General features: G+C 42.2%; 1 protein-coding gene across 1 annotated transcript in view; it reads left to right on the forward strand.

The window, feature by feature from the left end:
• The window catches only part of plagl2 (pleiomorphic adenoma gene-like 2), a 40,249-nt gene extending 14,151 nt beyond the window's left edge, over positions 1-26,098 (forward strand). Inside the window, exons 2-4 of the mRNA XM_062392236.1 lie at positions 17,816-17,981; positions 18,066-18,559; positions 19,722-26,098. Coding sequence (XP_062248220.1) covers positions 18,225-18,559; positions 19,722-21,174 — 1,788 coding nt within the window. The 5' untranslated portion in view covers positions 17,816-17,981; positions 18,066-18,224 and the 3' untranslated portion in view covers positions 21,175-26,098. The remainder of the gene's footprint in view (positions 1-17,815; positions 17,982-18,065; positions 18,560-19,721) is intronic.
• The last annotated feature ends 783 nt before the right edge of the window (positions 26,099-26,881 follow it).

Below are 26,881 nucleotides of genomic sequence, written 5' to 3' on the forward strand. Positions count from 1 at the left end.
AGTCAGCATGACTCAACATCCTAACCCAAATTATCAACACAAGTACATTGAGCTTTGGTCAATTATTGTCTTTTTCATCCATCAGTTGTTTAGACCAGGTGTGAAGTCATCCACCTGCCGTGTGCTAGTTGTTGTGAGGACGCGGAGATGGCCGCTTGATCCCCCGCGGATCTTAGCTAGATGACAGCATGGCCACCAAGAATACTTTACCATTCAATACTTTATACTGGCTCATACTAGCTCATCTAATGTTTAGTCCCACTGTGATTTGCAGTTGAAGACCTGCCACATGTGCAGTGGCTGATGGGGGCCCCTGCACATGACGGGGGAGTGGAGGTAGTAGGCACAGAGGGGCTGAGGATGGGCGTGCAGTGAAGAGCTGGCCTACGGATGCTGGGCAATCTGTTAACTATTTTACCCTCCATCTGAAACCTAAACCTTTCCCAGAGAAAGACAGAGCTCCTTACATTCCAGACACACAAACACACACACACACACACACACACACAAAAAAAACGTGTTGGAGAGGTAGTGAGGTGGAAGACCACCCTCTGGCTTCCCAGTCATTCAAATGAGGGAGATGGAAAGTGCTGTGTTAAAATGTGTTAATGAATAACTCCTGAGCTCAACACTCTTTCTGAAGAGACTCCCTGTCAATTCTTTCTTTCTTTCTCTCTCCATTATGCATTTATTACACATCTCAAGGTCTTGTTAGCTTGCATTGTGTTTTGTATTGAACTGGCTTATTGATAATACCGGAGAATACACAACACTGTTTCCCTGCAAAATATGTTAACCAGTTCAAGATTGTTGTAAAAACAGCTGAGAACTACCCTTAATAATCATGATGGAAAATGTGCATTATCCAGGTGATAATGTGGTGGCTTGGGATTCTGCATGAGCGTTCCTTCATTTCATACCAGCTCTTAGCAAACTGTAGTCTCAAGTGAATTCACATCAGTTGATTCTGACATGAGCAGTTCTTGTTTGAGCCCACTACTCAAACACCTGATGGAGGGACCCCATCAGTTGACTTTCCACGACTATTGAATGCAACCTTCGACATTTAGCCTCCTGTTAGACCAAGTGCTCCAGGTGCTTGCTTAGATAACATCCATTCTAAAACTTACACTGCTTTCAAACAAAAACCATCTCTGGGCATGTGTGTACTGGTGTAAACAGGAAGCATTTGGTTGTTACTTGCAGAACTGCGCAGATTGCAGCTCGTCTCCAACACATGTTAACAGTGGTATTATTGTTCAATGCAGAATTTAACTGTGCAACAGCGGGACAAGCAACGCTTGCAATTGATAACCCTAGTTGCGTTCTACCCCGGTAGCAGAGACTTATGCCAGTTATTTTCTTCAGGAAGGGGGTCATGTGACAGGAACCTGGAGAGCTGATTTGACAGAAGACACGCTGTCTATATCATCGTTTCCAAAACATCTCCGTTTTTGCTCGTCCAGACTTTAACGCAGTTTTTAAACAGAACCATAAGACCAGGGGTTTATTTTCCTGAACTGATGAAATGATTAAACCCATCAGGGAGAAATTTTGCTTTTTTATGTCAGTCCTCTAAGTCTCAGTTTCTGGCAGTAGTGTATTTGTATCAGTCGATGTATTTTATAACAAACAAGTTTTAGCATGGATGTAGCCTTTACAACACGTCACATGTGACATCCCACTGACATGTAAACATAAATGTAAATGCAAGTTACCTGAAAATAACAGACCGACTTCTTCTTATTATTATTGATTTTAATTTTTTATTCTGCATTCAATTGTATGTAACGTGCTGATCCTTTGGATGAAAGCACAGAGTGTTTTTACAGACATTATATCCGTCCTGCTGCTGCCCTCAGCAGTGACATCATTAGTGGATAGCAACCATAGATGAAACAACGCACAACACCACCTCCACCATGTTGGACTGGTGTCACACTGTTCTTTTTCTGATCTCTGTCCACAAGTCTACAGGTTATTACTTGTAGTATTTCGTGTGTAAAGCTCTCAGGTATAAGGCAGTCTATATTCTTTCCTACCTGTAACAAATATAGATGAGATTAATGTAACAAGTGCTGTGTGTGTATCACAGCCTGATATAGCTACAGCTTACTCCTCTGTGCCACAGAGCATCATTGTTGTCATAACTATTAAAACACATCAGTGAGTCACACTGTTGCACTCGGTGACATGTTCCATCATCCCCATGAACGGACACACTGCAGTTTATTTTGAGTCTTTCACACATACACCACCCTGATGGCCCAAATACACACTAATGCTCCAAATGTGGATCCATCCGCAGCTGCAAATAGTCCCTGACAAATGTTGTATTTTCTCCTGTTTGCTCAAAACGACAGTGGTCAATTTCTTCCAGGTAATTCAGGAGAGACCAGCAGACTTGAGAAGGAGGTGTGAAACATTTGTCTCTTTAAAAACTATATTTTCAGCTTTACATTGTAAGCTGGGACATAGCTGAGCTATCATTGCCATGTGCAGGTTTACAAAGCTAAAAACAGTGAATCCAAATAGTCAAAGACAATATAAAAGAAGCATATCTTACACACTTTCTGGACGGTCAGAAATATTAATACATGATGAACCAGGAAAACTGCTTTCCCACATCCCCTGTGCTATGCAGGGCAGAGTGAGCACGCGACAGATGCAAACATGAAAAAGAACCCCCAAAAAATACAAATAGGCCAAATACATAGAAGACACGAAGATGTCAACTTGTAAAGACAAGATCCATGGTGTGTCGACGTACTGGAGAAAAAAACATGTGATTTCAGTACCGGAATTTAGACATTACTTTTTGCCTCTTACCTGCTGCACCACCCTTCACCTGTTTACTCGGGAGATTTCCGTGATGTTGTGAATACGTCTGGGTGGAGAATCTCCTGCTACAATGTTCATATGTGAGAGGAAAACTGGGTGGAAGTTGTGCGGACATTATAATGTCTGAAAATGGCTGATATATCAATAAATGATGATAGACAGCTGATTTTTTATAGCTATTATAGCCGGGAGTTAATTTTTGATGGTCAAAATGTCACAGTGTAGATATGTTCAGATTATATTATCTACATAAGGTGTTCTTAATCAAGTGTTATTTGATTTATTGAACTATAGAGCAATCCAACTATTCTGATACCTCAGCTGTGAGGGCCACACTGTGTGTAATCCTTTGGGACCATTTATTACAGAGGTAACATGAGGCCAGGGCCTCTGTGACATAAACACTGTGTTGGCAGAGACTTAAGAAAGGTTGCAGGAAGAGGACACAGGGCTTTACAATGACACTGACATAGAAAGTGGATTTCATGTCTTGCCATGCCTGATTCCTGGTGTCATTTAGTGTCGGTCAGGAGATGTTTTCAGACATGAACTCTGTAGAATGTCCTCGCATTTGGGTCTGGACTTTCTCCGGAGGTTGCCTGTCACACATGGCCAACAGAATAGTTAGGTCTGCTGCAGAGTTGATTGTTTTTGTTGACAGCAGATTGGCACTATAGGGTCAGCCCTTATCATCAAACGCTCTCTTGACATCTTCCTATGTGTCTTCTACTGGTATGGCTCCGCTTTTTCATCCTGACTTGTTTGTATCCTTTTCAGTTTTGTGCCTGCTGTTTGTTCCATACGTCACCAACTCACCCACACGCTCGCTCTGAAACAGAGAATCTCCTGCCGTTTTCCTACATGGAATCACTCAGACATTATCCTGTCCGGGCGCTGGCAGGAAAAACTCAGGAGAATATCTGGAACCTCTTACGTGAGCATTTGTGTTCACACATACAGCCCCTCCAGAGAATGTCAGGAGATTATCCTGCGTTCCATGTAATTCTGAATGCAGCTATACTCGTTTAACCGATAAATCTGAAAATTAACCAGCTTCTATGACAATCAATCATGTCAAAATTTTTTATATTTACAGGAAAAGCAATCGAAGAAAACAAATACAGATAGTTAGCTTCAGCCCTGTAGCTGCACAGATTTAGCTGTGGATCTACTGTAGCTGCCTCTTCCTTTGTGTCCAGACTGCGTGGTTTGCTTACCCAGTAGGTACTGTTCTGCTTCAGTACAAAGACTCATCTGTGAGCTCTGACACTGGAGAGAAGAGACTCCCTCCATGTCCCTGCAGCACCAGAGCGGATGCCTGGTCTAATATGATTCTGTCAGGCCTGTGAATCTGGGGCATCACTGTGCAATGTCATTTATTGCAGTGAACTACGTTCGCTGATTGAGGTGTTCAGTTCCAAACTGCTGTTTGGAACTGAAATACCCAGCGGCTGCTGTTTTCTGCCCTTCTTTGTCTTTTTCACTCTTTTCCGGTCAGCTGTTTGCTTTCTCTTCTCTTTTCATCTCATTCTTGTTATGTTGTCTCTCTTTCCTTCTCTTTCTCTGTGTATCTCTCTCCTTCCCTCCTCGCTTTTCGCACGGCTGTCATCTGCTGGAGGTGACTGCAAGCCCCCCCGATTCTCGCAACGTGATCAAGTTTCAAAAAAATTTGAGGAATGCGAGCTGCCCACTGCCCATTTTTCAAGGCCCTGTTTATGCAAGATTGTTATTTTTAAGACTCTCTACCTTTACCCCCCCCCCCCAAACACACACACTACTTTCCTCCTTTTCCCTTCCATAAGTCTGCACATCCTTCACAAAAACACATAGAGACTGGGTAAAGAGGGAGTGTGGTTGGGCACGGGGGCTTCCAGCAAACAAGAAACAAACCAGCGGAAAATCAGCTGTAGAATGAGAGAGGGTAAGGAAAGAGGACAAAAAAAGGGGTAAAGGCTGTGGGGGTCTGTTGAAACCTGTAGATTTCTGTAAACAAAAGCCAGTCAAACAATGCCTGTTGTTTTAAGCTGAGCTGACGTTGCCAAACTTAGAGATTGTTTGTTGCTGACCCCATCTGATTCAGAGAGAGCCAGTGGCAGCCACGGGAAACAAAAGTGTCCGAGTCCCAGTGGCTGGATGGACTGGCTCCCACCAACCACAGGCTTCATAGGCTCCAACCAGAGCAACTAAACCATCAGTGTGTGCGTTTTGCTTGTTGAGGAGTATGCAGTTGAAAAGACCATTTCTTTATCTTAGTACAATGGCTGTGGAAATAAGGGAAATGCAAATAATAGCATCATACGTAAGCCAGTCTACATTTAAATCAGGACATAAAATAGAACCTCAGTCAAAAGCTGAACAGGGGCTGTGAAGCAGTTATTAAGTGTAACAGCAAGAGAACAAAATGTTCAAGAGTGTGAAGAATCGCCAAACAATACAATGACACAACATTTATTTCCTGTATTAACTTGTTTTATCTCACAAAAGGGACGGGAGAAGAATTAAGAGCTATATAAAATATCATACGCAGACCCACTAATTTAGGAATTTTATAATAATATCAATATATGAAGACCTTTAAAGTCAGTTTTGGATTTCCACTTTGTACACAAGTAAAAGTAAAATACCCCACTGTAGAAAATACTCCATTACAAGTAAAAGTTCTGCATTTAAAATGTTACTTCAAATGAGATGATGTAACTTAAGCTGAGCAGCAGCAACATCAACCTATGTGGTCTCAGACAGTTATTACACAGTTATAGGGAGAAAATACATCATTCTCGATATGATGATCATCATCATCATCATCATCATCATCATCTTTGCAGAAAAATACAGTTTGGTGGCTGCTAGTATGTAGTTTAGTCCTGTGGATCACAAGCCAGGTCACTGTCATGCACATCAATTATTGGAAAATCCTTAAATCTTCCTAAACAATGGATGGTATAACTGAGTTTATTATGAAATAAGCAGCTCCTGGGGATCATTTCCCCTTTAACTTTAGTTTTAGAATCTTTCAACTCATTGTTTTGGTTTTGGCTTTAATCCAGCCTCACCACTCATCAAGCTGTTGACAATGAAACTCTGATAAACCCACTACCCACAACCTCTCTAAGACAGACAGACAGACAGACAGCCGTTGGGGATCATAGTGGAGCTTTTAGCAGCCAAAGAGCCAGATAGTTCCCTTTTGAGTTTGAGGAGACCAAAAAAGAGACAGCTGGCCCTCCTATGTATCTGTTTCATATGGACCACTGGTTGCAGACAGACGGACCGACTTTACAAGGTCATAATATCATGTCACCTTTTTTAAGTGCTTAGAGTAATTACCAATCATTTCATTAGCTATAGATAGAATCTGACTGATTTTCCATTTCCATTGTTGCTTTTAGCGCAGGATGTACCGAGTGAAACCCTTTGTCCTATCACCTTCATAAGTGCTGGAAACTTTGCTTTAAGACACATCTGACAGTGCAGACAGATCCGAACCACTGCCACGACAACACCGACTGCCTTTTTGTGGCACCCGTTCCTCCTTAACTATGCTTGTAGCTCAGGCTGAATTGTTTTTTGTCACACACAAAAGAGACATCTAGCAGGTAATCATTCTGGTTTGTGAACACATCGTGTGGCTCCACATTATTGACCTGACCAAGATTATCTGTCATAAAACCGCTATGATTTATAAAATGGTTTGGACATCTTCAAGAAGGATGACAATACAAAATCCTCTGATTGCCCATTTAACTTTGTTGCTGTCATCAGCTGTCTGAATTCTAAATGTGGACCCAACATTGCATGTTTAATGCAGTGATTATTGGATATGTTTACTGTATATACAGCAAGTGGGGAACCCAGTGGTTGTGGAAAAGTGTGCAAGTTTGCAGTGTCCGTATGAGCTCGGCTCCTTAAACATGATGGAGGGTGAGTGAGTGAGCGAGAGAGAAAGAAAGAGGGCAATTGGCGTGACGCCCACTGGCACTGTGCCCACATCTCCGGCTGCTGTGGAGCTCCGTGTCACGGTCAGGACTCCCTGCCAGAAGGGCTTTCCCCAGAATCACCTCTGCACACACACACACACACACACACACACACACACACACACACACACACACACACACACTCACACACACTTGCACACAAATCCTGCTTCGCCTGATACTGCCATTAAGAAAACCCCTTGTTATTCCGCCTTTGCTTGTTCTACTGAAGTCTGGACAAAGTAGAACATAGTGGGATGATACGTGTCCTACATGCACATACACCTTCCTATCCTATTTTAAGAGTTCTCGAGCCAATGGGCTGGTGTTGATGAAGACAGTGGTCGGTGAGAAAGTTCCTTCAAAGAACAGCCACCACCAACTGTGGTTGATATTAAATTAGCGTCAATAGGGACGCCCTGTTGGTTTTTGTTTGTGGAGCCAGTTAAATTTGTAATTTGTCTCCAAACCCCAGCAGTCGTTAAAGGAAGGATGTGTGTTACACAGATGTCTCCCCTGGTCTCATGGTCCCCGCCTGGGCCTAGGAGAGACTAACAAAACGAAGGAGGGACATAGAGAAAGAGAAGTGAGGCTGATGATGATACGCAGGACATGCGTGGCTGTGATGATGATGATGATGATAATGATGATGATGATGATGAGGATGAGGATGACTATAATGATAATGATAATGTTGCTGTTTTGTGTTTTTGCTAACACGACATTCGACTTTGATGTTGTTTAATGGTTGTGGGAGATGTTCTACAGTGTGTGCCAGCTTACAGACACTAGCACATGCACAGTGGACGGCATGAAACTACAGACTGCTTATTTTGATAGGTGCCTCCCAAACGCGTGCCGTCTGCGGCGACCACAGCAGGAGAGGAAGGAAGGGAAACAGCAAGAGACAAGAGGGAAAGATGAGGAGTGCATGGCTGATTTCTGGGTGTTTGAACTGACATGCATGGCAGAAAGAAAGAAGAGGAGGAGTGAGGGACAGAGGGTCGGTCAGAATGGAGGCAAAGGAGGAGGATGAGCAGAAGAAACAGAGGAGGAGGGGGATGAAAGTGGGACAATGAGTTGGGGCTGCAAAAAGAAGTTGTTGTTTTGAGAAGTTTTTCCAATTTGTTGTATTTATTTATGTACAGTAAATTTGACAATGTTAATGTAACACAAAGACCACTTTGATAAAAATATGTTTTTATTATTATTTATTTATAAGTGTACAATGGCCACAATGAGTCATTGAAATCCTCCATCCCACCCCATGCACCCAGGTAGAGAAGACAGCCAAAAGAAACAAATACAGAACAAAGTATTATTATTATTATTATTTACAATAATAGTTTATGTTTTCAGGGTAAAAAAGCTTCCATGTCCATTATTCATCATCTATAGAAAGGTTTTCCAAGTGAGAAAATAATGGTGACCAAAAGTCTCCACTTCTCCAAAGTTAATCTCTCTAATGGCAACATTTCGGCTATTTGATCCAAAAACAGCGTCAAGGTAAGAGGAGATACATTTTTCCAAAATAAAAGTATGCATTTCTTAGCAAAACATTTTATTGCACTTTTAATCCACATTCAATAACACATTACATTTAATAAATATAAACAGGCGTTTAAATCAAACTCTATCTCCCACCGTCACATTGTCAAAGTAGATGCATAACTGTTCCTTCTCTAGTTTTACGTCCAGGACAAGTTGGTAAATCGTCTTTGGAAATCGTGCATCTTTATAGGAGTAAGATAGAATTTAAATATAGATTTGAAGTTGGATAATTTAGTTACTTGTAAATGAGCATTTATTTCTTTCTTATATGCTTAGCCAAATATTTCCATCCAAGACCATCGCTTAATTTTTTCACCAAATTTTTAATAAGGGCTGAAAAGATGAATGACATCCTTTAGATTGAATATCATTAAATATTTGGATTACCATTAACAGATTTTAAGTCAACGAAGGCTTTTATTTGCATATTTGAATTAAACAAATCTTTTAATTGTTTTATACCCTAGTCTAAACATTTAAGAGAGTTAAAATCTGTCGATGAACAACATGTCAGTATTTGAAAAAGGAAATTAAATCTTGGAAGAACATTTGTTCTTACTACATTTATTCATTCTAACAGGAACAGTGGTGGAGTGGATCATTTACACAATTCCATTTAGATCTCTTAAGTGGATATAGTTTTCTTATAGCAAATTAGCGTAATGTGGTGTCTTTATTCCCAAATGTTTTGAACCTTGTGGCGTCCAGTGTAAAGGAAAATAATTATAATTGTTTGCGGTTGGTGTCATATGTAGGAGACAAGCATTGGATTTATTAAAGTTTATTCTATATCCTGAAATTTAGGGATCATTTATGGTTCATTATTATTCATCCTCAGTCCATTAATGCAGTTCTGCAGAAATCCTGTGCAGGACAAGCTTTTTCCTTATCAAATTTACGAACAAGGGAATACATCTTGTCAGGCCACTTGGATACTTGAACAAGTGTCCAAACATTATTTTAATAGAAATTGATGATGACTATTTTAATATATATATTTATAAATGATGCTTCTAACGTGTGACAGATGCAAAAATGAGAAACAAAACCAAAAAGATAAACAAATATCTCCAAGTGAAAAGTCTACACGTCACTTCCTGCCTCTGCCTGCTGCACTCGGCTGCTCCACCTCTTGCCTGAATAAAGATGAGGATTTTGTTAATGTTGTGCTGCGTCTGAGCCGAGATCCACCCGCTGTGGATGTGTGAAAGGCAAACTCTGGGTAAACAACATAGCCAGTTCAGCGCATTTTACCCACAGGTCATGTCTGAAAATATCTTAACAGACCTGCCCAGTGTAAAATAAGCAGAGTGGACTCAGTGCCACCTCCAACAACCTGACTGACCCCTGCGTCCTCCTCACCAGCTCAACATAGCACACACACACACACACACACACACACACACACACACACACACTCACATGTATTTGAGGTTTAAAAAAAATAATGCACGTTGATGTGTTTCTAATATACACTTACACCGTCATACTGCGCCATTGTCTGTGTCTGTTTTGGTTTCTTTTACCACAAACATTGTGTAGAAGATTTACTAGTGACACCGTGTCTGGTGCATTTGGCTGCACCAGCAATGTGTTCCTCTGTTGTGCTGCAGATGGATGGCTGTGGACTCACATTCTCTGTAGATCATCTTGTTTTGGAGATATAAACACATGTTTGCACTTGGCCCTGAAGCACATCTGCTCTTTTCCAAGTTTAGCGGTGTCGTCAAACGTTGACTTCAATGTTTCCGTATGACGTCTTAGGTTCCACTCTCACTGTGCTGTGGTTTGTTGTGCATTGCCATTCACAGAGTCCTTAACACCGCCTTTTCCGTTGATTACATTTTTATGTTTAAATGCTATCTTAACATCATTGCAATGTAGAATTATTTATGTAATTTACCCTTAATATTGCCTGATTGTTGCTTTGGAGTCACATATTCATCTGATTTGGGGTCAGCCAATTGCTCTGTGGTTTGTCCACCTGAGAGACATATACACATGTACAATAGAACACTTGCCAATGTTTCTTCAGGCTAATATAAGTCCGTAAACTTTTCCTCATCATGAGTTTTTAGGAGCATGGGAAATTTGTACATAAAATCCATAACAATAGCATTTAAGAACAATGGTAACATTTAGCTCATAGCATTCTTGTAAGTAAGGCCTCACAGAGCTGACAATCGTAGCACATGGTGGAAAGTGCATGTAGTGTAGTGAGTGCATTTAGGCTTCATCCAAATCCACAAAAAGGGTGACAGTGGCAGGTTCATGGTTCACAAGGGTTATATATAATGTCCCAGTAAATCTTGCCTTTAAAAGCCAGGTTTCATCTTACTGGATTGGGACAATAATGGTGGATTTGCAAGGTGGTAAGAGAAAACGCTTCTGGACAGAGGAGCCGATCTTCTAAGACCATCTACCATCTGCTGTGCGCCCCTGTGTGTCCACGCATTGTGTGCTATAGACAAATGTCTTCATAATGTGCCCTTCAGATACCCCTGAGGGTTCAGACCAGGGTTGTGTTGGTAATACGTTCCATCCTTTCCTCCGCCTCAAGATAGAAATGGGCCTGACCACACCTCATTTAAGAGTAACACTCCAATGGGCACAAACATGGCACTGGAGTGGAGAATTAAAACTGTAAAATAGAGGCTGGAGTCTTGTGTCTAATCAGCATGGATATTGGCATTTTATCAAGGATTTTAGGCCTTTAATCACCGTATAATGATCAATAATAATATATGAAATTGACCTATTCTCCTCAGACAATTAACCACTCCCTTGTTTTTGCTTAATAGAAATACATGTGAATATAGCTGTGACTTCTTTTAATTCAACATTAGTCTCTTCACTGGAGCTGTTTTCATGAGACGTTATATTTCAAATTTGAGTTTATACCAAACAACAGTAGACCTTATTTCCTCATACAAATAACATGTAACCTGTCATAGTAAATACTAATATTAATAAAATAATATTGATAAACCTATCCTCGCTGCAGGAATATCCATTCAATAGTTTCCAGTGACTCACTGTTCATGCTACATATATTTTCTGATAGTTGGAGGATTCCATTCTACGTCACGCTAGATGACAAACTGGTGGACATTTATAAACCATAATAGCTCTGTAACGAACTATGGAATGATTCAGATCTTCACAGAACCCCCAGACACCAGCAGCAAACAGTATCTAATTATTCTATTTAATAATTTCAAAAATCCACCGCTTCCTGTGCAGTTAGTCTTCTGACAGAGGATCAGTTTAATCAGTTGAAAACCAGTGGCCATTAAAGGAAAAATGAAGGAACATTTTCACTGGGTGGAAGTGTCAGGGTGAAGTCAGGAGAAGATGTCCGTGCACTGGTGAAGTAAAGGTGTTCCCTGGTGACAGTTAGATGACACACACACACACACACACACACACACACACACACACACACACACACACACACCCTCCAAACAGACCACAGCCTGGGCTATGTTTAGCCAGGGCAGCAGTTCTGGTTTCACTGCCACATCCCGACGCGATGTGGCGGCTGGGACTAACTGTCGGGATGGGTGAGGGTTTGGCATTGGCAGAGCCGAGCTCTGGCTGTGGGCGAGGACTCCTTCCTCTTCCCCCATCAGCCCTCCATCCGCCCCTCCGTGTGCAGAGCTGCACCCCGGGTCACAAAACACACTGAAGAGGAACTGAAACCTGGGGGTGGAGGAGGGGAGGTGGGAGGAAGGATGGAGGCAGAGGTTGAAACAGACAGAGAGTTTGAGCTGTGTTGTTGGTGCAGAACAGAACTCCGGCCTGCTGCCAAGTTAAAGGATAATAAAATCACCCCGTAAGTCATTTTAAATCACATTAATAATGACACAGTCTCCATTCAATCATTCACAAAAATACCGACAGTAAAAAACATTTCTATTGGACAGTAATTCATTACTGCATGCTGCCATTTAAAAAGTGCTTTTAAACCCTGTTTATTTACACGTTGGTCTCTACTGCATATCCCTCAAGTCCCTTTAGTTGAAGCACCAGAGCTGTTTCTCTAAATCTGACGGCCTCTACCAATATCTTCAGTGTTGATCATTGTTTAGATTAATAATTCAGTGAATAAAACTAAACCAAAGCACGATACCAAAGTCCTCACATATGAGAAGCTGTAAACACATGTCTCCTTATTGTGGTGGGTAATTCATTTGAAAAATACAGCGCTTATCAAAATTGTGGCCAAATGGTTAACCCCTAACCCTAGTTATTTTCTTTCTATAAAAAAAATCAACTTTTAATACATGATTAATTTTTCAACTGAATCATTTATTGGTAGATAACATGGTGTTATTTGTTCCTTAATCTAAAAAGTTGGACTGGACACATTTCCTTGTTCTATAAATGATACATTATTTGATTAAAAAACACAATCCTCCAAATGTTTTGACATTGAATTAAGTGTTCAATTATTTATCCATCACGAGAACCAGAAACGTACATTGTTCAATGTTGGGTAATGAGCCCATTTCACCCCCCAAAATCGAATAATCTCATTTTATGTAATATAATATAACATTTAAAGAAATGAGTTTTGCTGGAAGTGTTTTTGGACTTGGCTGGAGTGAGTTGGTGGCGGCCATGCTGTCATCATCTGCCACTTCTGTTCAATGTGTTTAGTAAAGCATGACCTACACCACCAGCCACCCCACCCCCTCGACCACCAACTCCCCAACCTTCCCAACCCCCATCCAGCACCTCTCTCTGGAGTCACTTGACTGGTGCAAAGACCCCTGACTCCACCACTGCAAATGAATCCTGTTTTCCCTCTCTTTTTTCCTCTTCATCCCTTTATCCCACACTCGTTTACCTCACTACTGTCCCCCTCATAGACTGACCAAGGAGAAAATCCCCATTTAACCGATTTCATTATTATTATTATTATTATTTTTATGATTAATACTATTATTATTGTATTATTATTATTATTATTATTATTATCATGCAGTAACAATGATTCACCTCAAGACCAATTATACAAAAAATGCCACAAAAACAGCACTTAACTGAAATGTGTGTTGAAAACCAAACATTTGATTTCTAATAAAGAATGCCCTGACAACACAACACGTCTGAGAAAGAACATTTTAGTGCATTGATGTATTTGTTTATAAAAATGATCGACACATTTACAACATGAGTAGTTACATGTGCACTTTCAAACCAGGAAACAGATGAACGTCATTACTTTAAAATAAATCGGTGAATCAATAATTTTGAGTTATTAAGAAGGATTGCATTTTGATAAATCAGAAGTTTTTCACAAGTTTCATGACATTTTCTATTATTTAGCTCCAATGTTTTTGCAACATGTCTCCCCCCCCCCCCCCCCACAGAGCACTTCCCCCACTCGCTATGAGTGCGGCTGTTGTCACCTAAGCTCCGCACGATGAACTCACTTTCTATATTTAGTTTGTTCGTATAGTTAAGTCAAGAAGCTTCTGTAGCCACAGCGTCCTGCCATGTGGGCCGTGGTCCTGCAGATGATACCGGCCTGCTCTGGTCTAGCCTGGTTTGGCTCTGAACTGTGGTTTGCCATCAGCAGCATGAAGAATCTCGCAAACACTGAAGCCCGTCTCACATGCTGCTGCGTGATGGCTTTGGGGGCAGTGAAGGGGTTAATACCCCTCACTCAGCATGCGGGAGCCGTGGCGGGCGGGCAGGCAGGCAGTGCAGAGGCTGACCCCTGACCCCTCAGGAAAGGAATGTGGAAGCTCTTTCATCCAGGACAGAAACCAAAGACACCCGGGCGGTTGGAAAGTGGCAGTTCAATTCTGCTTTCAAAGTTTTTGATTAGGGGAAGTAAGCAGAGGTTCCATGTGAATGTGCTGTGGAGTGTTTGCCGTAGCGGCATCTGCCATTTTGGAATGAAGCTCCCCGGTGCTGCAGTGTGCTGGATACTTTGTGATCACTACTGGGAGGGTGAAGTGTGATTAGTGGTTGGAAATGGCTGCAATTGTGCTGTTTGTGCTGGTGGAAAACCCTGGTTACGAGGCACTGTGCGCTGAACTAGAACCTAAACGACCAGAATAATATGTTTGGACTTATGTAACAGGCGACACATTCACTAGTTTTTGTAGGTTTTTCACGATATATATCAATTAATCCTTTATTCCATAAGAGGTCTGAAAATAGTACCCAGAATGCCTTAATGTGCTTGTTTATGCAGACAAGGGCTCCAATATATTCAGTTTACTATCATACGACTAATCACTTCAACTCAACATTAGTTCACAACCTGATCAGCTGGTTGAGGAGTCAGTGTCAGATCATATTTAACAGGTTTTCACTGTCGTTTACTTGAAGCTAAAAAATCCATGCATTTTATTTTGATCACCCACTTTCGACGAATAGAATTAGAGCTGCATAAGTTAGAGCTCCATTTCTAAACCACCATGAACATAACTTGATGTTGTCAGTTTGTTACACGCTTCAGAGGGAAAGCAAAGTATGTGTGGATGTTGTTTAAAACCTGGGGATGGACAGTCACCAAAACGATACGCCTATAATCTTATAGGTTATGTGGCTCTCTTGATGATGTAAATATTCGTTGGACTTGCATGGATCGTAGGTTTGAACAGCTCTCGAGAAAGAATTCTGTCTCATCTTCTGCATTTACTCCTTCACGTAATGAGTTTATCAGCCTGATGTTCAGCTAAGCATCATTTAAGCAACCGATAAACACACAGAAACACACTGTTAGTGTTTAACATTCAATCTCTTTATCCAATATATCCAGCGCTTCAACACATGTGTGAGTGAGGCTGAGTGAGCAGCAGTGACACATGCAAGAAAGATCCTAAAGCCCAGACATCATGAGCTCTCGGAGTTGTAGAGGGTCACTTGATGTACTTAGCCCTATAAAGGCATAGTAGTTCATTCATAACTTTCAGGCTGTTCAGCAAAACTGTTTAACAGACAGAAGTTTTACTATATATATTTTATTTTATTTCTCTTTAGACGTCATACTTGTGCTGTACGTAATTCCATCTCGATTCAAGCTCTCTTTTTACTGCAACGCTACTTAACTGGTAAAGTCTAGATGTCGGCCCATCAAAACTGAAATGAGAAAACAAGCCACATTTATGGTTTAACCAAGCAAAGGTTATTACTTGATAAAGCTCTCTGTAAAGGAAACATGAATATAACACTAATCATAACTCATTGTTTTAGATCTATGTAGAGTTTAAAACGGGTGCAAATAATAAACCAAACAACGGCCGAATCCCATTTAGCTGCCTCAGTTCCTGGTCCCAGTGTTGTTGGTGCTGGCTCTCTGCCACTGTCATGACTTACTGCGGAACCTCAGTAGAACTGTGCTGATGTTAACGTTATAAGTACTTTACTTTTACCTTATGAGTCAAAAATGTCAGACATCTTATTTCCACTCTTTATTTGAATAATTAGCTAAATGTGGTCTTGAGTTTTTTATTTCTCACAATCACTGACAACACATGACATAAAATCCCATTTGATCTTTGTGTGTCAACCCAGCATTCACTGCTTGACATGGCCAAGATGAGTAATTACTGGTTTATATGAATATTTTTTGTAACACTTTGTCTGCATTGTAGTAACAAAGCATCAGTGATGTGAGGGTAACTTTACGGATGTGTGGTGCATAGTGAAAACGTGATGATGTTGCAGAGGTCAGTATGAGTCATTTTGGCGTGTTCAGGCCTGAGGGCGTCCATGCGTGAGGTTTCATCTCCACGTGGTCTGTCATGGTGCCTCCTTTGTGGTCAAGCTCCATTTGGTTTATTTCTCTGACTTGACGGTGGTGACCCCTCTTCATTGTACTGTGTCTGCCTGTCTCTGTGCGTGCCTTTGTGTGTGTGTATCAGCATACAGGCTTTTTTGGGGGGTTGGGGGGGCGGGGTACATGATGTTGCATTCGGTGTGACCAGAACTCTGCGTGTTGTATGTGCTGTTGTGTGCGCAGGAGAGAGGCAGGGCAACACGGCATGGTTCGGGCCAGGAATGTGCGTGGTGGGTAGGCTGTACAATAGAGCCGGGCTCCCTGAGGGTGGTCAATGGGACGGGTGTCACCCCCCTGCACCCTCCCCGCTGGGTGATGACCATTTCACTATGTTACAGGTGTCAGGTCCTCTTAACCGCCGCTGTAATGACACACGTTGTGGGATCAAAAACACATGTATGCACATGGACACTGAAAGACATGTGTGAGCCATCGGCACGCAAGGGTATCTTCTGTTGAAAACATTTACATGACCGCACACAAAACGCTCATATGTGTATATTTGAGCCACACTTACCAACATGTAGACACATGTGTTCACACCTACAGCTTTCAGTATAGTATGTAAATATGTGAAAATAACAAGCAACTGCAAGAGCAGATTCCAGAGTATTTGCTGTCTTTCTTAACTCATTGACCTCTCACACAGAAAGGATGCCATTACAGAGCTGTGTGTCTGTGTGTGTGTGTGTGTGTGTGTGGTTGTGTGTGTGCATTCTGTCACATATGCCCACATGTGTTTACGGTACTCATTTCACGTGACTGACGCTGGGAGCGCGACTGACATGGCGATCACTGTTGTGTCCGCTCAACCTTGGACTTAGGTGGTGTGTTAGCTAGCAGGGGTCGCAGAGGTCACTGAGGGTAAATAAGGGAACGCAGAGATGAGAGGGGGAGAGGGTTCAGAAACATGAGTGTGTGGGGTTCATTTGAATAAACAGCAACAGTAACTGCTTCAACACAGTTTTCAGTTACGCCGTGCGTGTGTCTTCGTGTGACTCTGTGGTTTGTTTGCGTCAGTTTTCACTGCTGTAGTCAGGAATTTGTTGAATTCAGATTGACAGGTAGTGCTAGTTCTAGGAAGTCTGAGTTTTTGGCAAAACACTGTTCAACCCCCGACACAACCCTCTCTCTTCCCTGAAGCTTTTGTGTGTTTTCCTCAGGATTTCAGGAGCCTTATCAAGTTTCATAACAAGTACATACATGTGCACACACACACACACACACACACACACACACACACACACAAATCTGCATTTGTGCACAGCGGTGTCATCTGAAGAAACACATAATGAGGGATAAGGCTGTGTAATTACATTGAGTCTTTACATACTGTCATAAAAACAGACTTACCGTGCTGTGACTGTGAGTGAGAGTCGTCATTCACAAAACAGTTTTTTCACGTCCATCAGACTGTCTTCCGGCTCCCCCTAGTGAGCTCAGAGGACATCTGCTTTTGAGGTGGAATTATGATTCAGGCTAAGCATGTTGAATAAAGGGCTGGAGAGGTTCAATTTTTGTGTGTGTGTGGATTATGAGATTACTACACATGAATCTATTACACTATCATTTAAAAGCTGTAATCCAGTGGGAGACTGGAGTCACTTTTAACCTTGTGTTCGTCGTGTGTGCTCTCTCCTCACAGGACAATAAAGATGCAGAGCTGTATTTCCCACTCACCCCCAACCATAGCTGTTGGGACTGGGTGAGGAGGAGAGAAGACAAGAGGAGAGAGAAGGAGAGGAGAGCCTGACGCATATTGAGCGAAGGGAAGTGCAGAGACAAAAGAAAGACAAGTAGAATTATAAGAGGTAAAACTTAGGCCTTAAAGTATAACGATGTTGCAAGCTTGAAAACAATAAGTGTCAAAGAGTGTTCCCTCTATCTCATCACAGATTTTGGCTTACCTCCATGTTACTGCTTGATCTTCAGCCCTTCCTGTGAGCTGTCAGACGCCTTCTTTTCCCACAAAACCCCGACAACTTCCCACGTTGAGCCTGTGAGGCAGGGGAGCCACAAGTGAGTTTTCATGGCAGCGGCACTCTAGGGCTGCCATGGCAGCTGCTGCCGCCGATGCCTCACACCGTATTACCGCACTGACGCTGGAGGAAGAGGGACGACGGACCGCCGTCAAACTGTTTGGGAGCGCCGCCCCGCTGCCAAGGACAGAGAGAGAGCGAGAGAGGGGGAAAGAGAGAGAGAGGGAGAGGGGAAGAGAGGGTGAAGAGATAGGGAGAGCGAGCGAGAACGAGTGTTTGGTGTGCGGGGCTCTGTTCGCCTCAGAGGAGAAGCTGCGGGTCCACGCCCTGAGTCACACGGGAGAGAAACCCTTCCGCTGCTCGCATCCACACTGTCCCAAGGCCTTCAGCTCCAAATACAAACTCTTCAGGTATTAAGCCTCCATCACATTGATCAGGTCACTTCCTTTGAAATACAGTGTGATGCAAAGATTCTTCAGCTTTCTCTCAATCCAGATTTAGTCATTTCAGAAAGGATATAATAATTATTTAGAGTTAGAGGGTTAGAGTTAACCTAAAGAATGTTTAGGATAATCAGTATTTTCTGACTAAAAATGGATCACCTGGATCACTAAAGGGAGAGGGATTGATGGTAGTTACAAAGCCTCAGAAACCACACTGCAGTTCTGCTCAATACTGTTAAGATGTTTTCAGACATGCACTGAACTCCTGATAATCTATGGACATTCACCGGGCTCCAGAGCTACTCCAACCAACACCCTTGTAAAAAGTCTGGATAATGCCTGAATGAGCCCATGTAAGAACATAGCAGGAGATCCTCAGCAGGATTTATTGAGTGGGTCTGTTGATGACGTTTCTATTACGCAAAAAGAAAACTAAGTCGTTGACTTAAGAGAGTTTAAGGGCCGACACAAGTGCTGATGCACGGCTAACGAAAAACAGTTGATCTCCACAATGGAATAATACATTACATCCTGCAGGCTGCGCCACCCATGTCTGTATTGTTGTCTGAATCTCCTGCAATGTTGTTTATGGGTTCGGGTTAGGGGGCTGTTACAGGAAAACTCTGGAGAAAGTTTGTGAGGTCATGTCTGAAAACAATGTCTTTCAGCTCAGTGCTTCACAACCGACAACTTTATTAGCATCATCAGCACCATTTTCAGACGCAGCAGGCAGCTGTTTTCAGTGAAAAGGCTCAGGCACACTGACCATTCACCTGTTAGCTCCTATCCAAACAGCAGACACTAAGAGTTAGCGACAAGCTAGTGAATACAGTGCAGCATTTAGAGCCAGATATCTCTCTCAAGCAGTTGCTGGAGACCAAAGACAAAGCTGACTATGCGATTTAAAGTATATCCATCAGGTGGCAACACAAACAACATGCCAATACTGATTGGTACGTTTTGGATAGGTAACTAAGCTACTGTTGGGGTCCTGACTATGAAACACTGTGAGGGTTTGATAAATGGAAAACAAGTGGTCCGGCTGAAAGGAAGTCATTAGGGAACATTAAGAAATGTTACATGTCCTAAAGCTTCTTTATCATTCAGTCTCTGTTTTGCTCCTTCGCAGGCATATGGCCACACACTCTCCACAGAAGACCCATCAGTGCTCATTCTGTGAGAAAATGTTTCACCGCAAAGACCACCTGAAAAACCACCTGCAGACCCATGACCCCAACAAGGAGGCCTTCAAGTGTGAGGAGTGTGGGAAGCACTACAACACCAAGCTGGGATACAAGCGTCATATGGCCATGCACTCTGCCACGGCAGGGGATCTCACCTGCAAAGTGTGCATGCAGAGCTACGAGAGTACGCCTATTCTGCTGGAGCACCTGAAGAGCCATTCCGGGAAGTCGTCAGGTGGCACCAAGGAGAAAAAACACCCGTGTGACCACTGTGACCGTCGCTTCTACACAAGGAAGGATGTGAGACGGCACATGGTGGTCCACACAGGCCGCAAGGACTTCCTGTGCCAGTACTGTGCCCAGCGCTTTGGCAGGAAGGACCACCTGACACGCCATGTGAAGAAGAGCCACTCGCAGGAGCTGATGAAGATCAAGACAGAGCCACCAGACATGTTAGGTCTTTTAGCTTCCGGATCCCCGCCCTGCTCTGTGAAGGAGGAGCTCAGTCCAATGATGTGCGGCATGGGTCCCAACAAAGATCCAATGATGGGCAAACCTTTCCCCAGTGGGGCCCCTTTTCCAATGGGCATGTACAACCCCCACCATCTCCAGGCAATGTCTAATACGGGGTCGGGTCACCCACACCCGTCCCTCATGCCCAGTACCTTGTCTGCAAATATGGGCATGGGCTGCCACATGGAATCCCCTGGACCTCTTCACCCACTCTCCCATCACCATCACCATCATCACCACCATCACCACCACCACCATTCCCCTCCACTGCCTACCCACCACCAGTCTCCGGCTCCCCAGCAGCATCACCAGCCCCAGCCAGCCCACAAATACCAGCTGGGATCTACCTCATACCTGCTGGACAAGCCCTTGAAAGTGGAGATGGAGAGCTTCCTCATGGATCTGCAGAGTGGCTTGCCATGTCCGGTTTCCTCTGTAGAGCCCCACGCTGCTGCCTCGCCCCCCAAGGACGGACTGGAGCCCACCTCGGGCCTGACGGATGAGCTTTGCGGGGATCACCTCCTGTCCAAGAGTCCTGCGATGATCGCTGAGTCTCTGTGTGCTGCTAACATGGACTTCTCCCATCTGCTGGGGTTCCTGCCCCTCAACCTGCCTCCCTACAATGCCCCCATGAACACGGGAGGGCTGGTAATGGGCTACACCTCATCTGCGACCTCCTCCTCTTCTTCCTGCTCCTCCTCCTCATCTCTGCACGCTGCCGAGCCTCATGCGGCGGCACCTCTTACCTCTTTGCAACCGCAACCTCAGGAGCAGCAGAGCTCCGGTGGGGGTCTGGGCCTCGGACCCATGCACCCCCTCCCCCCAATGTTCAGCTCCAGCCTTAGTACCACCACACTGCCTCGCTTCCACCAGGCTTTCCAGTGAGAGAGAGCCGGCCCTCGGCTCAGCCCTGCGCAGCCATGACGGCCTCCTTGCCTGCCTCAGCTCAGCTTGGATATTCTGGGTGTGGCGCTTCACAAAGCCTGATTGAAAAGTTGGAGAATTTGAATTTATAAACAAACAAATGAACACTTAGAAGCCTTAAATGAAAGTGCACAGAAGCTTTTGATTGAGCCTTAAAAGGAAGTGAAACCCCTCTGAGCAAAACATGAAAAGGTGAGAAAAGAAGATGAAGCAGCTTTTATTTGGGCTTTCTCCCCTTATCCTATAGTTATAACGACGTATTTACCCTTCTTTTTTAATTCACTTTTACCTCAACTTTTATCCCCCTTCCATCCCCTATTTAGTAGTATAGAGGGCAGGATCAGTAGGCCAAAAGGCATGGTACTGCATACTTTATCATGTTATAATTAAAAAAAGTCAAAGATATTTTTTAGTGAAGATTGTCTGTCTTGTTGTGACCCAGAAAAAATATAGTTTGAAGTGGATATTTAGTTTTACTTTATTTTTCCTTTCCAAATGTAAGAACATTGTAGAATGTGTCTCATCTTGACTGTTGAACCACCCGCTGTCATGACGAGTACAGAGAGGAAGAGATCAGTGAAGGAATGAAGTGAGATTGAACCTTTGCTCTAAAATCCTCCTCTTAAAGTATCAGGCTTGAGCCACAAAAGTGCCAATTTGATAGAAGACCTAATTCTTTTCTTTGAACAACTGATGTGCTCCTAGAGTCAGGTCAGTTTCGATGGAAATAGTTCACTAAATGAAAAAAAATGAGGACCTGCCTCCTCTGGTTGCTGCCAAACACAGAGACCCACACACACTTTGAAAAAAAACAGGAAGAGATGTGAAAGTGTGTGAGATGGTTGACATGGTTGTATCATCATGCTGGCTTATTTTAATTTTTCTAACTTTTCCTCAAGAGAAGCACTTTTTTCTAGCAGACGGCACTTCACCTTTAGGAATCTCCCCAGGAAACCTTTAGTCTCCTCACTTGTGACTTCCAGAGGTTTTCACTGCCTGAGACTCCTGGTTCTTCCAAAGACCCAGAATCCCCCTGGGTCCTTTTGTGAGGACTCTTCTTCCTTCACCCGTCTTCCCTCTAACAGTAATCTTTATAATTTTAAACTTCCCTCGATAACGACATACTGCAGCCGGCACTCGGCTGCCTGACATATCACATAAGCTATATTTTTGGAATATAACACAGACACATCTTTACGCAGTCTTTTAAAAAGATGCATCATCATCATCATATTAATGGTGAACCCTGACATATGTGAATGGCAAAGAGCAAGAATAACAGTGACAGATGAGGAAAAATGTGGTAAAGAATGTTATTGCAGTGTACGAAATATCTCAAAAATGAATTATAATTGCTTTTATCTCAGTAAGGTGTATTTTAGGTAGATGTATTAAAACTAAGTGATGATGTTTATGATGTCTGGCAGGTTTACATTTGTGTGTATCTTGCATTTTTTTTGATCAAACAAATGGATGAAGTATTAGCTTTTTCCCTTATGCTTTCTCCGTCATATCCAGTCTTTACCTTTACATGTACTTGAGATAGTATAGTGGATCAGAACTGTGGATGGGAAATATCTATAAACGGCTGTTAGTGGCTTAATAATCAAGTAGGATTTGAACTAGATTGTGTTGTAGGCATGCTGACGTGGATGGCCTATGGATTTATGACTGTAGGTCTTTATTTGGTAGAATATGTAGATCACAGAGCAGGTTTCACTCCGAGCTCAGTGGTTTTGGATATCTCGGAGTTTAGAGCCTTTTTAACCATTCACCACCAGCCTTTAAAAACCTGAGCCCAAAGTTAACCCTAAACCTCAAAGTGAAACAGGTGCTCCTTTAGCTACTGTCCTGTCCGTGGCATGACAAACACAAGTGACATAGTGACGAGTTCACACAGGGCGGAGCATCAGCATCACCTGTGACATCATCTGTCACAGGAGGAGCCCCGCTCAATCCGCCTTTAGCAGACATTCAATGTTGACTGAAAAGGAACAAAGAGATGAAAGAAAAAGAAAAAAAAAGATAGCACATGAACAAGGACAAATAAAATACATATTGCTGCTTTTAGCCACGGCTGCTGATGGACGACAACTGTAGACCACTAGATCATTTCAATCTTTTGCAAGATTAACAGCGAGCTGAAAACATGCACAAACAGACCCGATGAAGTGTTCATCAGCCCCCACCCCCCCATATTCCTCCTCCTCCTCCCCCTCCTCTTCTCTCAGCTGCTTTGTAGAGTCAAAGGAAAAGGGTCTGAAATTACAGCGATATCTGGAAGAATGCAGTCACTGAAATTCCCGAGGCTTTGACATTCAAAGCACAGGGGGAAACGCGACTGACTGCGAGACTTGCAGTATCGCTCATAGTCATATATTTGTTTTGTTTGTTGTCATATGATATATTATTTTCTGTTTGTGTAAAACAGGACCTCGAAAAACAACACAACACATCACCTCATTTTTCTTTGTTTTATTTTTTTTTTCTTACCAAAACCTCGGGAGAAGAAACTCACACTTTTGCTCAATTACTTGTAATCCGATTTGTATACTGTAGGATATGAAAGCCCAACCATGACCTGACGGCCCCTGCGTGGCAGACAGGTGAATATTCCCCTCGGAGCAACTGAAAATTCAGAATCACCAAGCAATGATGTTCCTAACAGTCTGACTGTTTAACCACATCTTCATCGCTGAAATTGTCGATTTTATATTCAGAGTTCTGAACTAATTGAACCTTATTAATCTCCCCCCTGGAAGGTCATTATTTTGATGATGACTCTTGTAAAAACGATCAAACATGTCATTGATCCTAAATAAATTAGCTGTCGGCACCTTTCTGATAAATTTACCTGATATATATAAAAAAAAGAGCCAAGATTTAAATTTGATCTTTATTATGAGTTTAAAATGTGTAAAATCCTCCTGGCTTAAGCCAGATTTGTAGCAATCAAATTGAGCATTTATGTTTTTGTAACAAGACTCATTTAATCCTAAAAAAAGGGTTAAGAAAAAGTATGGGGCATGTATTAAGTTTGTCCTCCCTGGGTTTCTGTGAGCTAATCTGAATTCTAGCACTTTCAACCTTTAAAAAGAAAAGAGTATTTTTTTTTTCATTTAAAATTTCAGCTTATATGTTCATATGTTTTTTAATTTTGTATTGATCCTGTACATGTATGTGCCATTAGTTTGATGTCTAGACTTTATCAACCTTTGTGTATTTCTCTTCTCCAAAAGAATAACAGTATTTTTGATAGACTTCTCACTAATATCCTTCTTCATACGAGCCCCCTGGCCCTTCTCTTCTGAAGCTTTTGTTTTGGGAAACCAGCTTTGCCTTCTTTTTCATAAATTTATAGAATCAAACTCTGCAGCCAAGTTCTTGAAGAGAGCAGCAGCGACGTGTCTGTTATTCTGAGGCGATGACAAACGATAGTTGTCGAAGCCACAACCTGACCACAAGCTTCCACTGAGACTGTTGCAACCGAGGCACACCTGCAGGCCATTTTTATACATTGTAACTGAACAAACATCTTGTCAGGAGTGACCCCAAAATATAAGCACTTAAAGCAGACCGCCCTGGTCCCTGATAGCAGGAGCAACTTCCTGCTTTAATGGCTCGATCGTGTGACTGAGGCCACCATGTTGCAGAGGAGGACACTTCCTGTTCTAACAAATATAATTTTATATTTTTTAAGACGGAAGTGAAAGTGTGTGGTCAGGCTGTGCTCATAGCTGGAAACACCGACACCAGCAGAACTCACAGCTATGGTCTTTATTTTATTTTTATATTGACCCAGGACTGGGTCAGTCATTAATAAAACACATCCCGATGTGTATGGGAACCAATTACTGAAAGAAAAAAAAAAAAAAAATCAAACTCGAATTTACAAAATACAATATTAAGTTAAAATGATTGACTGTTTTTAAATCATCATTATTTACAAAATTGAAATTTGCTTTAAAATAAAAATAAAAATTATTGGTATCATAATTTAGATTTGGTTTATAAAAATGTATGTAATGAAGACAAACATTTGACGTAGCATTTCTGAAATTTTTTGCAGAAATAAGATTCCATACACAATCTAACATGAAAAAAGCTCACACAAAACCAGTGCGCGTCAGAAACACCTCATATGAGATGGACGCTCATGTTGCTCTGTTCTGTGGCTCGGCTGTAGATCCATTACCTCGATCTGCACCTGCTAGGGATGCACTTATCCTCAACTTCTCCTCTTTACTAGTAGGTGCAGAACATAAAAAAAGTTAAGGGAATTTTTTATCAGTTTAAGCCTGAAAAACTGATTTGATTTTAATAATGCTTTGTCGCTCTCTTTTCTCTCTCTCTCCTCTCTCCTATCTCCTCTCTCCTGTCTCCCTCTCTTTTTTGCTTTTAGTAAGAAACTGGGTACTGTCTGATGCAGACAACATCCATGTGTAGTTTTATATATTTCTAGCTTAATGTAAGTCTTGCATTCCAACCTCTTTGTGTATCTCGTTTAGTGACATAGCCCTTTATTTTTTATCACTTGCTATAACAGCCACGTCTGGAATAAAAAAAAAGGTGAAATAAGGTGAACGAAAATAGAATATTTTGCATTCACTGACACTATTTTATATAGCATGGAGTTCATCAACTACAGGGAGAATTATATAAATAATGTGCTTCAGAGAAAGGAAGAAAACGAGAAGAAGTCTCGCTTTTTTGTTACATATCTCACATGCAATCAGTTGCTGCAATGTAAAAGTGACAGATTTGTATATTGGTTGATCCAAAGAGATGAACACAACAACAGAACTATTGACTTATTGTACAGTACAGTGTATCTTTGAGATGTCATGTGTTATGTTGAAATGATTAAAAGACAAACCAGCGGTTTCGTACATTGTATTTTCTTTCTGCTTTGGAATATTTCTTCATTTTCTTTTGCAACATGTAAAATTCCTCTTTAAAAAACGTATTGAATATCATTTAAAGTGCTGAGTAGCAGAAGAATGTATACATAACCACCGTGGAGGACACTACACATTAATCCGTTTCATTAAAATAAATCTAAGTCAGTTCTGTTGATCCAGGGTTTAAACCCAGAATCTCCTTACAGTGAAGCAACGGCTACCCACTGTTCCACCGTGCCTCCCTGGTCTCTCGTCAGTTCAGGAGTTCTATTTTTATTTTTGCTTTTAGGTTTTAGCAGACTCCTCGGCCGAGGACCGAGTCCCCATTAAAAACATGATCAGAATGGAGCTGAGTGGTGCTTCACTGTATGTCAGCTACAGGAGGGGGTGATCAGAGGATTCAGACTTTGAGACTGTGGGCCGCCCTCAGATAAATCTTTGAAAAATCCACACACTTTAGTTCGTTTGTTTTTAATGCCCCTTTTTGGAAGTTGATCCCATTGACTGACAATGCTTGAGCAAAGATAAGCTGCTTTCAGACAAGCACTGAACCCCGAACATTCTCCGGCGGGGCTGCATTTGTGAACGCACATGTCAGAGGGAGAGCCTCCTGAGCTTCTCCATCCGGCCCTCTATTAAAAACTGGGGAACAGATGTGAAAAACAGCAGGGGGTCTTCCACAGGATTCACCACCTGCAAGTGGTGGTATGATGATGGTTCTGACACGAGACAGACAAAAATCAAGCTAAGAAAACAAATACATCCGG

This window comes from Platichthys flesus, chromosome 7, assembly GCF_949316205.1.
Source record: "Platichthys flesus chromosome 7, fPlaFle2.1, whole genome shotgun sequence".
Classification (NCBI taxonomy): Eukaryota; Metazoa; Chordata; class Actinopteri; order Pleuronectiformes; family Pleuronectidae; genus Platichthys; species Platichthys flesus.